Source organism: Hipposideros armiger, unplaced genomic scaffold, assembly GCF_001890085.2.
Source record: "Hipposideros armiger isolate ML-2016 unplaced genomic scaffold, ASM189008v1 scaffold_513, whole genome shotgun sequence".
Lineage (NCBI taxonomy): Eukaryota > Metazoa > Chordata > Mammalia > Chiroptera > Hipposideridae > Hipposideros > Hipposideros armiger.
The window spans coordinates 759,482-773,498 of NW_017731863.1; the positions used below are offsets into that span (position 1 = coordinate 759,482).

Sequence of the window (14,017 nt, forward strand, 5' to 3'; positions counted from 1 at the left end):
TTGCTTCACTGGCCCAAGTTGGCACCATCATTGCGCTCTTCCCAGGCAAGGCAGATCAGTCCCCGGCTTCTGGACAGCCGCTCACTGCGGCTGCTGGCCGCTCACGCTGGCTGCTGGCTACATACGGTAGCCCATTTCTTTTGAAGAAGCGAGTTCATTGGTGACAGCTGAGCCGGGTAAGTGTTGTGTTCTGGCTCACAAGAACAGGGGAATGGGTAGGGTGGCAGATCATGGATGGTAATTGGCTTGTTGGAGCCTATAATCTAGTCTGGCCGATGGTTCCCAACAGGAAGTCTGCTGAGAACTTCTGGGAAAGATTCCACCCCACTACCCTCCTTTTCTTCTGTTGCATGTTATGTCACACGAAGACAGCTAGAGCAACGGTAGCCATATTTGGACCACAAAGGAAAAGCCAAGAGAATGGAAGACAAGGTGATTCAAAGCGCTGACTGACATCACTGAGTTGCTCAATTAACCAACCCTGGAGCCACCCTAGCTGTACAATGTCCTTATTCTTTAAGCCAATATCATTTTGACATACTGTTACAGAGAAAAAGCATCCCAACTGTTAAACCTCTATTTGTAAACAAGATCATGCAACCATTTGCTTTGCTCGTTTATCAATCACATGTAGCAAAAACTCTTCCAAAGGGGGGAAAAAAAAATCATGGGACCAAATCTGGTTTTTGAGAATGTGGTTAGTTCACCAGCCAGAAGCTAAAGGGAACACAAGTTTTCAGATTGGGACAGGCAATGTGGGCTTCACACCCAGAAACCGAGAAAGGGAGAGCCAACCTTAGTCTTTGGTGCAGAGAGGCCCTGAGTACTAGAAAAAGTGACTAGACTGTAGAATTGCTTTGACTTCCAGAAGGGATTCAATATGAGGTGTAGACAAAGTAGAGGAAGCAGAAAAGATTGTAGCCCCTGAAGTGGCTTGGTACCTGTGCCTCACATACAGGCTGGGTGAAAAGTGAGCCATCGGCCATTCCAAGACTGTGTTCGTGACCTGTGCATCAATATGGCTCCTGAGAGTAGTGATCAATGGCAGAGATGGTGCCAGAGAAGGGCAATGTGGCAGGTAGCGTCTCTGGAAGCTTTAGCACTGCTGAAAACTGCACTTGATACTTAATCCATGTTAGTTCACTGATTCACTAATAAATATTCATTGAGCACCAGCTCTCTTCTAAGTGATGTTGGATGTTAAATATAGAGGGCTTAACATGGCATTGTTCCTGCTCTCACAAAGCTTGTAATCCAATTTGGAGAGGCTGTGTGGCACATGAAAAGGCCATAGGAATTGCAGCCAGACAGATCTAGATTCAAATCCTGACTTTACCATTTATAAGGGGACCATGAACAAGCTACTGATCCTCTCCATGCTTCAGTTACTAATGTATAAAAATGGAGATAACAAAAATACCCGGCTTATTAAGTTATTGTGAGGATTAAACAATAAAATGTATATGAAGTGCTTAGTGCATGGAATATAGGGAGAAGATGAGCTGTGACACAGTTGCACTAGAGGTTAACCAATCCCATGGGGAGCTCTGAGTCTGGGATGGCCCTTCAGAAATGTACCCTGGCCTGGTTCAGTCATTGAATGCAGGTTACCCTTGGGAAAGGGGAGGGAACTTAGGTGAAGGCAACTCCAAGGGAGGATCCTAGCTATGAACTCTCAGCAGCCAACACTCTGGGCAGCTGGGGGATGAATGCTTGGATCCCCTGGGAGGAGGGAGATTAGGTGACCCCACCAAGCACACTGTTGGCCACAGGTTATTTATCTCAACTTTGAATCCAAGTTTAAAGCTCTTTTCACTACATCATGGCTGTCTTCACTCAAAAAAAAAAGACTAACAGAAATTTTGTGATCACTTATTTTCTTCACTCCTAGTCCAAAACCAAGACCATATTTGTTAAGTAATTCTGACATTTTTAGTAAGCAATTTTGAGCGTAGCCATTGACTCAATTGAATACAGCATTTAAAAGATCTGAAATAAGACCCAACCAACCAAAGCAGTTAGTGGAATTACCACATGTAGACATTTATATCAGCTTAATATGACAGTCCTTTACTAAATATTTCCCTCTCTCTGTAGAGAACATTGTGACATCCAGCTTTCCAGCTTGAGATGCTGATAAATTGATGTGGAAATAGTATCATTCTTTCTTTAAGGATATTCATCCCCCAGGGAAAATAATTGTTTTAGTCAAAATCCTAATAAAGTAGATCTTGAAAGTTAGTAAAATATTAATTTATTCTTTAAAAAAATCTAGTTCCCTACCTTATTTCATCACTAGTGTTATATGATTATTGCAAGACTTTTAGCTTTATTTGAGCTACTTAAACTCAACACCTCTTTTTTGGTTTTACAAATAAATCAGCTGATACTATATCCAGCAATGGAAATCTACCTGAAGATTACCAAAAATATACACCACGTTCTGCCTTACAAATTGGTCTGAATAGTTCTTTTATCTGTAAACAAGTCTAGCTGTGACTTTTTAAAAAATCTGTCAGCGTATCCTCTCCTATCACAAGACCTTTTGAATATATTACTCATTGTTCCCAGAGCTTTTGTCTTTTTCCCTTTCTGTGTGTCCTGGAAATTCTCTCACCTATCTATGTCTCCCTCCCTCCCCCCAAAAGTTAGTCACCTCTTGATTAACTTTGTATGGGATCTCAGCCAAATTTAATCCCAGGTAGTTTATGCCCATAACATAGCATGATAGTTCTTAAGCTTTGAGTCCTAAGAATTGTTAGAGGAAACTATTAAAATACAATATATTAGAGATTCTTTCTAGATCTAAAAGTTAAGAATTTCTGGAGGAGATGCTCAGACAAATGCATAATTATAATTATAATAAATGTCTCTGTGAAATTCTGTTAAATCTCACTTCTTGAGAACCACTCAAAAGCAAATTTTGCATCTCTAGCAACCGATATAGTTTTCTGGCTATAAAATATCAGGCTAAAAGTAGCATTTGGAATTCTTTTCTAAAGTTGTGTGTCTAAATAGTAGTCTACAAAGTTGAAACAATAGGGTTGCTTTTCCCAGCAGTAATACATTTGTATGATAAGGTCTACCAGAATGGGACCATTATAAATACAAAGAATGGGGGCTGCTCTGGGAAAATTTGCTGTGGAGAATTGTAAGGACCTGGTGTTTTTGGAATGTTAAAACAAAAAATAGTAAAGGAGTTGGAGAGTACTTCAAGGAAGTGAAACAATGAGGGCACTGGAAAAATGGCTGTGATGGAAATTATTGAACAAATATCAAATGAGGTGATGAGGTCACAAAGATAAGAACACATAATTTAATTTACTTTAACAGGTATTTATTAAGTACCTACTATACGCCCAGTGTTATCCAACAGTGTATCAAGGCATGGTTCCCAAATTTAAATTTGTATTAGATTTAGCTAAGGAGATTTTAAAAAATGAGTTCCTGGAACCCACTTTAGCTCTATGGAATCTAAATATCTGGGGTTGGAGATCTCTAATGTATAAAGCTTCCCAAGTGATTCTTATATATGCAATCAATGGACCAATATTTGTGAATCACTGTTTCAAATAGCACAAAAAAAATGAATGAGACAGTGTTTGTTTTTAAGGAATGTACAAACTGATATACTCTACCAACTTTCCTGACTGCCTTATATTCATGGCTTCTGTTTTACTCATGATGTGTCTTTTCTCTGAAATGCTTTTTTCTGATCTCCACCTTGAAAATATTATCCATCCTTCAAGATCCATTCATGTGTGAGGAGAATAGGAACTTCATTCCACAATCTCCCTGTCACCACCCTTTGAACCCCACATTCATTACACAGCCAAATATAAAATCCACCTTTACAATATCTACTTTACCCATCATCCCCTTTTCATCCCATTTCCACATCTTTAGCTCTCCTGAACCACGGAATGGCCTTTTAACTGACTTCTCACACTCCATCTGCCCTCTTACTCCATTCCATTTTTATGGTTCTATTAATCTTGCACTGTTAAATTATAATTATTTTTCATATTGCAAATAAAGTTTACTATTACCTACAAATTTAGAAATATAAATACTCCACTCTGGCATTCAAAACTACTGCATCAGCTAGGCTTTCTCTGATTATAAGCAACAGAACCAACTCTGGCTAACTTAAGCAAAAAAAGATATGGGCTAGTTCACAAAATTGAAATTCCAATCATTTCCCTTCTTAGTATGATTCTCAAAATTCTCATTCTTAGAGAATGTCTGATTCAGCATATTCCCAGCTCTTGTTAATAGGAAGATAAGAGACATTGATTGAAAGACTACCTACAATTATGCTCACTGGGGGAAAGATAGTTTTTTTCAAAGTAAAATTAGGGTGTTATAACCAAAAAGATGAATGGATGTTAGGGAACAAAACCAAGAAATGTCCACTACACCCAAAATATGGCTCTAATCCAATTAAAGTAAAATTGGAAACAATGGAGAGGAATTCTGTGCTTTCTTTTCTGAGACATCAGAGGTCAAGTGGGGGAAATAACCAAGGAAACTAATATAGGATAGTCTCAATGTCCTCTGGGTTGAGGGAGGAGAGAGGCTTGTGGTTTGAAGTAAATGTTTTAAGCAATGTGTGGAATGATTCAAGAAGGCATTATGAGTTAGAAGGGTAAAGATAAGTTGTTTTCACTTTTTCTGTCTGTGATCAACCTATTTCCACGTAACTACAATATCCTTTGCAAAACACTCTATAGTATTTTTTTAAAGATTTTATTGGAGAGTTGGGGGAGGGGAACAGTGTTGGGAAATTGGGGAAGGGGAACAGACAAGTTGCTGTTCTTTTGTTCTTCAGTCTAGTTGTGGAGGACGTCGCTTCACTGGCCCATGTTGGTATTATCGTTGTGCTCTTCCCAGGTGAGGCAGATCGGTCACCAGCTTCTCACAGGCTGCTCTTGGCAGCTCACCAAAGCTCACGCCGGCTGCCAGCCACTCATGGTAGCTTATGGCAGCCCACTGCAGCTTCACTGCAGCCTACGACTCACCACAGCCCAGCTCCAGGTTGAGCTGTTGTTCAGCATGTTAGCTGTAGAGGGCGCAGTGTCACTGACTCTCATGTGGGATCTGAACCAGGGCCCTGCTGCTCAGAGCTGGCATCCCAAGCCAACTTTTAACCAATGCGCCACTCGGCTGGCCCTATAGTATTTTTTTTAATAAGTTAACCACCCTAATACAAGAATGGCCAGGAATTTATTGGGGGGAAAGTCAGTAGGGTAACAGCAACTTCTGTATCTTTAGGAGGGTAACAAGTCCTCCACTGCCAAATCCAAGAAAGGCGTGATAATCTCCCGTAGTTCCCACATTCTGCGGTGCCCAAGTATTCTAGGGAGCACTCTTTCAAAGATAAACGTAGCATCAAAAAATAGCATGTAACACGAAAGTCCAGTAAAAGTGAGGACATAAAACATGATGAAAATTCTCAGCACACGTTTCCTACAAGGAAAGAAAACATCTGTTAAGAACATTTTGAAGAAAACCACATTGACGCTCCTGGCTCCTTCACTCACGTAGCTCCAAGTAACAGCTTCCCTTGACTTCAGCTGACATCGACTACTAGGACTGGCATTGGAATTCTAAGATTCTATAGCCATGAAACAAGAACACCCTCGCTATTGTGGGTCTCCTTTGAAATGTTCTTCTTACAGTCTAGTAGATTACTGCCATCTTTACCTCACTTGTGAGGTATGTGATGCCTGTTTGAGAGAAAATAAAGGCACAGGCAGATATATTTTCCTCGGGAGAAAATACAATGTGACAGATGGAATTCAGCTCCCTCTACGACCAGTTGTGTCCTGGCATCAGACTTGCCCTTGTAAAATAATGCAGGCTTTTTCAAATCTTTAAGGAGTCCTCCTTCTAGGCCGTACCTAGGATATATTTTATTTATTTGATAATAAGTCCTTGCATTATTATTTTGTAATTATGAATGCAATACATTATTAGGGTAGAAGATCTGGAAAATCCAGAAAAACAACCAGTAGGGAAAAAAATGTCATAGATAATCCAGTTACCTTGAGATAATTACCCACTATGATACATTTCAGAAGAGAAAATCTAGAGCACAGTTAAAGCTAGCTATGGATCTATTTTGTTACCCAATTCAGTGAATTCTATAAACCTGAGCCAAGTTTCTTGGCATTATTGCCTTGGCTATCTCTTAGCAATTATACAAATAATTGCTTCTATTCACATATTTATTAAAGAGCCAGTGTTCTTAAAATCCTCTGTTAGGGAAGAGGGTTTGAGGGCTGCTAAGATGAAGCAGAAATGCCCTGCCCTCAAAGTGCACTAAATCTAGATTTGTTCTTTCTTATGAAAAGGAAAACTTACAATCAAAACATATCTAATAAATAAACACTATTCTTCCTAAATTTCAAAACTAGTCATCTTTGGAAATACCAAACTAGAACATTTCAAAGGAACACATTTTAACGTTCATTTTTTAAAAGAAAAATAAATTTTCTAAATTACAGATAATTTGGAAAACAAAGAAATGGAAAACTATAATCCCATCATTCTTATATAATAAGCTAAGTATTTTTTCTTTGCTTCTTTTCTTCCTTTCATTCATTCTTTTTATTTAGTTTTATTTGTTTGTTTGTTTTTCCTTTTGGTTTAGAGTGTGGCCTTCCATTTATTTCTTTCCTACAGTGAACACTCTAGGTATGGTTGGATTAGATTTATTTTTTGACACTACCAAATCATTAAATTTTTATTTACAAGTCAATATGATACAACTGTTTTTAAATTTAAAATTTCTGTTATTAAGCAAATAAAAGAACATGTATAATATTTATCTTAAAAGGCTCAGACATTGTTCTTAGGAAAACATCATAGCTGCTAAATCAAAATAATTTTTTCATGATGTCACCTGTACAGAACCAAAAATTAATGTTGTTAATAAATTTATTCATTTTGAATATATCTTCTGTAAAGAATGCAATCATTCTTTGACATTTGATTACTATATCAATCTATCTATTTATTTATTTAGCTATTTATTTTTCAAACATTGACATGCATAAAATCTTTAATCTTTTCCAAAATGTTCACATCAATTGTGGTGAATACATAGGGGAGAACTATAAGGGAACTGAGTAATTGGGGATAATACTATGAAGAGGCCATCCTTTAAAGCTAAAAACAGCAAAACTGATACATAATGACTAAGTCTGCAAGATAAACCTCCTCAAAAAGATAATGTATAAATATATTCAATGGAAATAGTATGTTTCCAGTTCTCTGACAAGAGATTGGTCAAAGTTTTAGGCAATCTTAGCTAAGATGTAAGGACGTGATGAAAGATGGCAAAATCAACTGGATTATAACCTGCCACTATAATACAATTAAGTGATAATCAAAAGGCATTCACTTATTTACTTATTTGTCTGTTTGCTTTTAAGATATAATTCACATGCCATACAATTTATCCTTTAAAGTGTACAATTTAGTGGCTTTTAGTGTATTCATAAGCTAGTACAACCATCACCCAAAAAGAAAGCTTATACCCATGAACAGTCACTTCCTATTTCCCATTACCCCAGGTCTGCCAACCACTAATCTACTTTCTATCTCGTATATGGATTTTCCTATTTTGAACATTTTATACCAATGGAATCATACAAGATATGGTCTTCGTGTCTGCCATTTTTTACTTAGCTTGTTTTCAAGGGTCATCTATGTTATAGCATGTTTCAGTATTTTCTTCTTTTTTGTGGCTGAATAATACTCCATAGTATAGATTTTGCTTACCTATTCATCAGTTGATGGCTATTTGTATTGTATCTACTTGTTAGCTATTACAAATAATGCTGTTATAAACATTCATATACAGGGGGTGACTGGTTAGCTCAGCTGGTTAGAGCATAGTGCTGATATCACCAAGGTTGCTGGTTCGAACCCCGCATGGGCCACTGTGAGCTGCGCCCTCCCTAAAAGAGTCAACTATCCCATTGTAGCATGAAAGCAATGTGTAACCAATGGCCATGGCTGTTCCCCAATAAAATTTAAAAAAAAAATCATAGACAGTTTTTGGGAAAATATATTTTCAATTACTTTGGGTACATGCCTAGAAATGGGTCACATGGTAGCTCTATATTTAACATTTTCAGGAATTGCCAAGCTGTTTTCCAAATTGGCTACACCATTTTACAATCCCACTAGTAATATCTGAGGGCTCTAATTTCTCCACATGCTTAGTATTGTCTGTTTTTTTCATTATAGTTATTTCAGTGGTGTAAAGCAGTGTTTTGTGGTTTTGATTTGCATTTCCCTAATGGTCAATGATGTTGACTATCTTTTCATGTGTTCGTTGGCAATTTGTGTATCTTCTTTGAAGAAGTGTCTGTTCAACTCCTTTGTTCATTTTTCAAATTGGGTTGTCTTTTTGTTGTTGAGTTGTAAGAGTTATTTATATATTCTGGATACTAGATCCTGCGTTTATAGGGTTCTGAAAAAGTTGATTTTGACAATGTTTCCAGCTCTTTCAGAGAAAACTGTCTGGACTCTTTACCATTTTTGTCAACATCGCTCATCACTTATTAATTTAGTATTTGTTGAGCATGATGAACATCTTTTATATTTCATGCCCCAAGTGATCAAGATTTCTGAGTTCAAGTAGCTGATGGAGTATTAGAAGAGAGATTTAAAATCATCTAATTGCCATATATGCTGTGGGCTCTCTGTCAGGGTTATGTGCAAGATACAATGAGCACACAAGACAGGGAGCTGAAGATTCTACCTGGGTTGGTGGCTGGGGATAAAGAATCAGAAGTTTTCTTTGAGAAAGATACTGCTCAGGGTCTATATAATGGGGTGGCATCTCTAGAAAGGAATTTAAAGAGTCAGAATTTGCCAGTATGTATGTCTTCAATACTGCACAAGGGAGAGGTATCTTGTCCAGCAAATGGAGGTTTTCAATCTGCTTAACAGGTGTGATCCTTTGGTGCAGGTTGCTGCACCACAGCTTGCAGACACAGATTGATATCTAAAATAAGAAAAGAATCTATGACTTTTAAAGAATAAGAATAGATAAGTTATAAAAGATAAACCAAATTTTTAGTCAATGCTTGAAGAAATTGACTCTTACTGTAGATCATACCTTTTGGGGCCTCTGTCCAGCCCCTCAAAGTCTTCCTCTGACTTACCACATTGTAATTCGGGGAGGAGAGCTCTGCACTAAAGGGGATGGGGGAGCCTCAAGAAGCAGGGTCTCCATTTCTCCCATATCCATGTCTTCAGGATTCTGAGAGTCTGTGTTTTCTTCTTGCATTTGGTATACCCCAAGCTTTGTGTTCAGCACAGTCATGCCTTTGCAAAAGTTCTGGGGGGAAAATCAACTGTCATTAAAAAAAAATAATTCTAGATGTCTGCCAGTCTTATTGTATTAATAGACAATGCAGAGTGCTTCTCCTCCAAAGCACCTCAGGGGCCTAGATTGCAAGTCACATGTGAGTCATGTCAGGCCATTGGCAGGAGTACTCACCTATTATAGCAGCGGTTCTCAACCTGTGGGTCATGACCCCTTTGGGGGTTGAACGACCCTTTCACAGGGGTCGCCTAAGACCATCGGAAAACAAAAAGATATTTACATGACGATTCATAACAGTAGCAAAATTACAGTTATAGAATAGCAACGAAAAGAATTTTATGGTTGGGGGTCACCACAACATGAGGAACTGTATTAAGGGGTCGCGGCATTAGGAAGGTTGAGAACCGCTGCATTAGAGACTTATACTTTCAGAGTAAGGTAGCACCATGGTAGAGAATGAAGCAAAACCCACATGCTACTCTTTCACTGCTGGATTATTCATGTAGGAAGGCAATAACTTTGTACTGAATTTGTTCATCTATGTAAAACATATTTATTGAGTGACTTCTACCAGACAGTATTCTAGGATACAGTGGTTAACAAAATAAACAAGGAATATGCATTTGATTGCATGTTATGTTTTTTAACAAACTAGACAAGGAATTACAATATATATGTTTATTGGGGTTGGGGGACAAGCAATCAACAACTAAACACATATATAGAGGGTGCCAAAAAATGTATACATATTTTAAGAAAGAAAAGCTGTATTAACATTGTAATACTCAATATATACTGATAACAAAAGATGAATACAAGTCACGTTTGACTTCTGCAATTACAAGAGGTGCTCAGAGTGGTTACCATCAGTGTTCAGACACTTCTGATTATGGCGAACTACTGCTTGAGCAACGTTGACCAAAGTGTCCACTTGTATCCATGTTTTTGGCACCCCTGGTATAACTCGTACATTAGTTATTATAAATTAAGATACTTGCTAAAGAGAAAACAAATAAAATGATGAGATAGAGTAGCTAAGGTTTGGTGGTAGGACATGTACTCTAGAAAGTGGAATGATTAAGTACCTCTGAGTGTGTGACAGGTTGATTTATTCATTTATTATTTCATTCACCCATTCACATTTACCTCAGTGGATAAGATCTTGTGGGAGGAGTTCAGAAATTGAATCATTTTTCTGGCTAGGAGACATTAGGGAAGGTCTGGAAAAGGAGATGACATCTAAGCTGAGCCTTGAAGAATGGGTAATGCTCATGTACACATGAAGGATAAGCTCCAAAGGAGATGTATGAGGTGCATGAGGGCTTGGGGGTACGCCAGACCTGTGAGACATGCTGCTGACCCAAAGCAGAAGGCCAGCAGGGGAAGAAGATGGTGATAAGGCTAGAAAGACACCAGGGAATGAATTACTCCTGTATATAGATTTCAATCATTTTATTTTATCATTATTTGAACTTTTGTAACTTTGAAATCTTACCTCTATTCTTGAAACAAGTTTCTCCTTTAATTCATGAGCTTCATTACAAGCATCTGCCTGAAAAGACATCCAAATTTTAGGTAAAATATAAATTGTATTTTTCTGGTTTATACCATAAAACCTCACTCGTTTTGGCACCATGTAATTGTATAGTGGCTTTAATGAAATTTACTTTTACTCAGTGAAATCCTTGCTCTTAGAGCAAATTCATAGTGTAATTATGATAAATCGCAGGAGGAATGACTGGAAATTTTATCAAATTGTTTTTAATGCTTTAGAAGTATAAATTTATACAACAGCTGCTTATTATAAATCTTGTTTTCTCTATTCATTACTCTTTCCTTGATCCTTAAAAAATGTCCACCAAGACACTCATTGGAAAAACATAGTATGTTTTTCTGAGAAAAAAAAGAAATGTATATATCTTATAAATATTTAATAATTTATAATATACAAATGTAAGTCTGCATTATGTTAGTTTAAATATTTGGGCCTTATAGTTTAGCAAAAGAACTGTTCATAAAAAGGTCCATTTCCTCTTGTCTTCCTCTGTCTCCTATAGGTTGTCAGGTAGAAATAACAGATGGTTTTGGTTGGTTTCTATCAGTAAGATCAAGATACAGGCTGAAAGCAAATGATCTCCTTCTAAGACATGAATGCCAATTGCACATATGCCAGGAGTAAAATATTTTAAGGGTTTTTAATTAATCATTCCATAATAGACTTGCAGCATAACTTGATAAATAGAGCTATAGCAAGAACAGTGCTCAGAGATTCAAGAAAAATGGGTTCCAGAGGTGCCATTTCTAGAAATTGATTCTTAGAGAAGGTCTTGTCAAAGCAAGCAAAGATATGAATTTCTGAGGCATAGTTTGTAAAAGCAAACATTGATTTTAAAGCCACAAATATCCAACAGAATAAATTTAGTAATTCAAATTCTGCAATATATAAAGGGGAAAAGTAAAATGACATCTAGTGGCATAGAAAGTTGTTGAAGAAAAAATCTTAAGGTAAAAAAAGCAAGTTGCAAAATAATATATGTAATATAATCCCATTAAAATAAACACATGTATAGAAAAATTTGGAAGAATATAAATATAATGTTCACTGTGGGTATCATTGAGTAAATGGGATCATTTTTCATTTTTTAATATAAAACATTTCTATGTTTTCGTTATTAAAATATTTATTACTTTTGTTAGAAGAAAATATATATATATACATGTATATATACATGTATGTATATATATTTTAAATATATATCAAATATTTTATATATTTAAATATATATAACAATATACATGCATATATTAAAATATATACATATATCTTTTTATTTATATTTTTAATGAGAGCAAGAGCAAGACTGGGTCTTTCCATCTGGAAATATGAGCAAGTTATTTCATGTTTCTTAGATATGCTTTTCTCTTCAGAAAATGAGGGTGCAGATCAAATGACAATAAGTTCCCTTCTAGGTCTATAATTCTGAGTCTATCTTGCATCAAATTTCAGGTTCCATTCACTAAAATTCTCCAAATTCGACATTTCTTTGAAGAACTGTTTTTCTTCCTTAATAATAGACATTTTATCATTACCTGGACAAATTTGTTATCCATTTCTCCTAATTGCTTTTTAATTTCCATGATCTTCTCCTTTAAAACAAAGGGTATAAAAACAAAAATTGTAAAGAGCGATGTGTGGAATTGAAACCAAACAAATGATGATTTTTAGAAGAAAGCTCATTCATGATAAAAAAAAAAATTACGTTTAATAGAAGCTATTTTTTCCATACTGCTCTGGGTGCTATCTCCAAAAGCAATATTAAATTAAATCAACAAGAGATTATTGGCCATATCCTATGTAAATAGCCATTGAACTAGGCATGGTGTTGGTTGGATATGAGTAGTAAGAGGATTTGCCCTTAAACAACTATGGAGAATATATAGTCTACACCCTTCTTTACCAAGTTCATTCATCACTAACCCCTGAATTGTGTGATTTCATTATTTAGAAAAGGGCTATGATAGGATAATCATATTTTACTCGGTGCCCTAGTTTATTTATATAGAAAATATTTTCACAGAGTACTTATCAAAGATAATCACTGAGATGGGAGTCAGTCTCAGAATTAAAAGTCTAGATGTTCATGTAGAGATTTCAGAAAGTTTTCTGAACTTGTGGGCCCAGTATCAGGCAACACCCAAAGCCACCTCAAAGTCCTTTGTTCAGCTTAAAGGTCTTTTAAATTTGTTTCTGGTGCGTGTGTGTGTGTGTGTGTGTGTGTGTGTGTGTGTGTGTGTGTGTTTAAATACTTTTACCAATTTTCTCTCCTCCCCCTTTTCATGGCTTTCTGAATCATTTATTTCTTCATGAGAAATAAATGAGCTAATACATGGGATAGTTTTACACTTTATTAACTTGTTTCTCCTTTAACTTTTCACACTATGTTTGCTGTTCCTGTATCGATTTCTAACAGTCTTCACCATAGTAAACCTTCAACCATTCCAACTATATTGAAAGTTTCTTATTCATTGTATTACTGCATTTGTTTTTATGCAGGCTTTTCCATCAGCCTTTTGACCTATCAAAGAGAATTTGCGTCAACTTTTTTATGTTTATTGAGGTTATAATTTATATACAGTAAAGCTCACCTTTTGAAAGTGCACAAATGCAGTATGAATTTTGACAAATGTGTACTATCATAGAATCACCACCGCGAGGTGTGGAATATTTTCATCACACCCAAAATTTCCTTGTGCCCTTTGTCAGTCCCCTCCTTCCTTGCCCCACTCACCCCTAGCAACCATTAATCTATTTTTTTGTTTCTATAGTTTTGCCTTTTTCAGAATGTTATAGAAATGGAATCATCACTTTTTTTTTTTTTTTTAAGCTGAGCCATCCTGCTACCTGTTGGCAGCTCAGCGGCTACTCAGCTCGGGCTGGACTCAAACCGCTGTTGCTCAGAGCTCAAACTCTTGAGAGAGCTATTAACCAACTGAGCCACTCGGCCGGCCCAGAAATGAAATCATAAAGTATGTCATTTTCTGGGCCTGACTTCTTTCATTTAGCATAATGCATTTGAGATTCATTCATGTTGTTGGACAAATAGAAAGCCCATTCCTGGGCCGGCTGAGTGGCGCGTTGGTTAAGAGCTGGCTTGGGATGCCAGAGGACCC

At 36.7% G+C, this 14,017-nt stretch overlaps 1 protein-coding gene across 1 annotated transcript in view; it reads right to left on the minus strand.

Moving 5' to 3' along the window:
* Positions 1 to 5,139: 5,139 nt before the first annotated feature.
* Positions 5,140 to 14,017, minus strand: part of SMCO2 (single-pass membrane protein with coiled-coil domains 2) — a 34,532-nt gene continuing 25,654 nt past the window's right edge. Inside the window, exons 6-9 of the mRNA XM_019668020.1 lie at positions 12,437 to 12,493; positions 10,842 to 10,898; positions 9,183 to 9,358; positions 5,140 to 5,469 (exon numbers count right to left, since the gene is read on the minus strand). Coding sequence (XP_019523565.1) covers positions 5,271 to 5,469; positions 9,183 to 9,358; positions 10,842 to 10,898; positions 12,437 to 12,493 — 489 coding nt within the window. The 3' untranslated portion in view covers positions 5,140 to 5,270. The remainder of the gene's footprint in view (positions 5,470 to 9,182; positions 9,359 to 10,841; positions 10,899 to 12,436; positions 12,494 to 14,017) is intronic.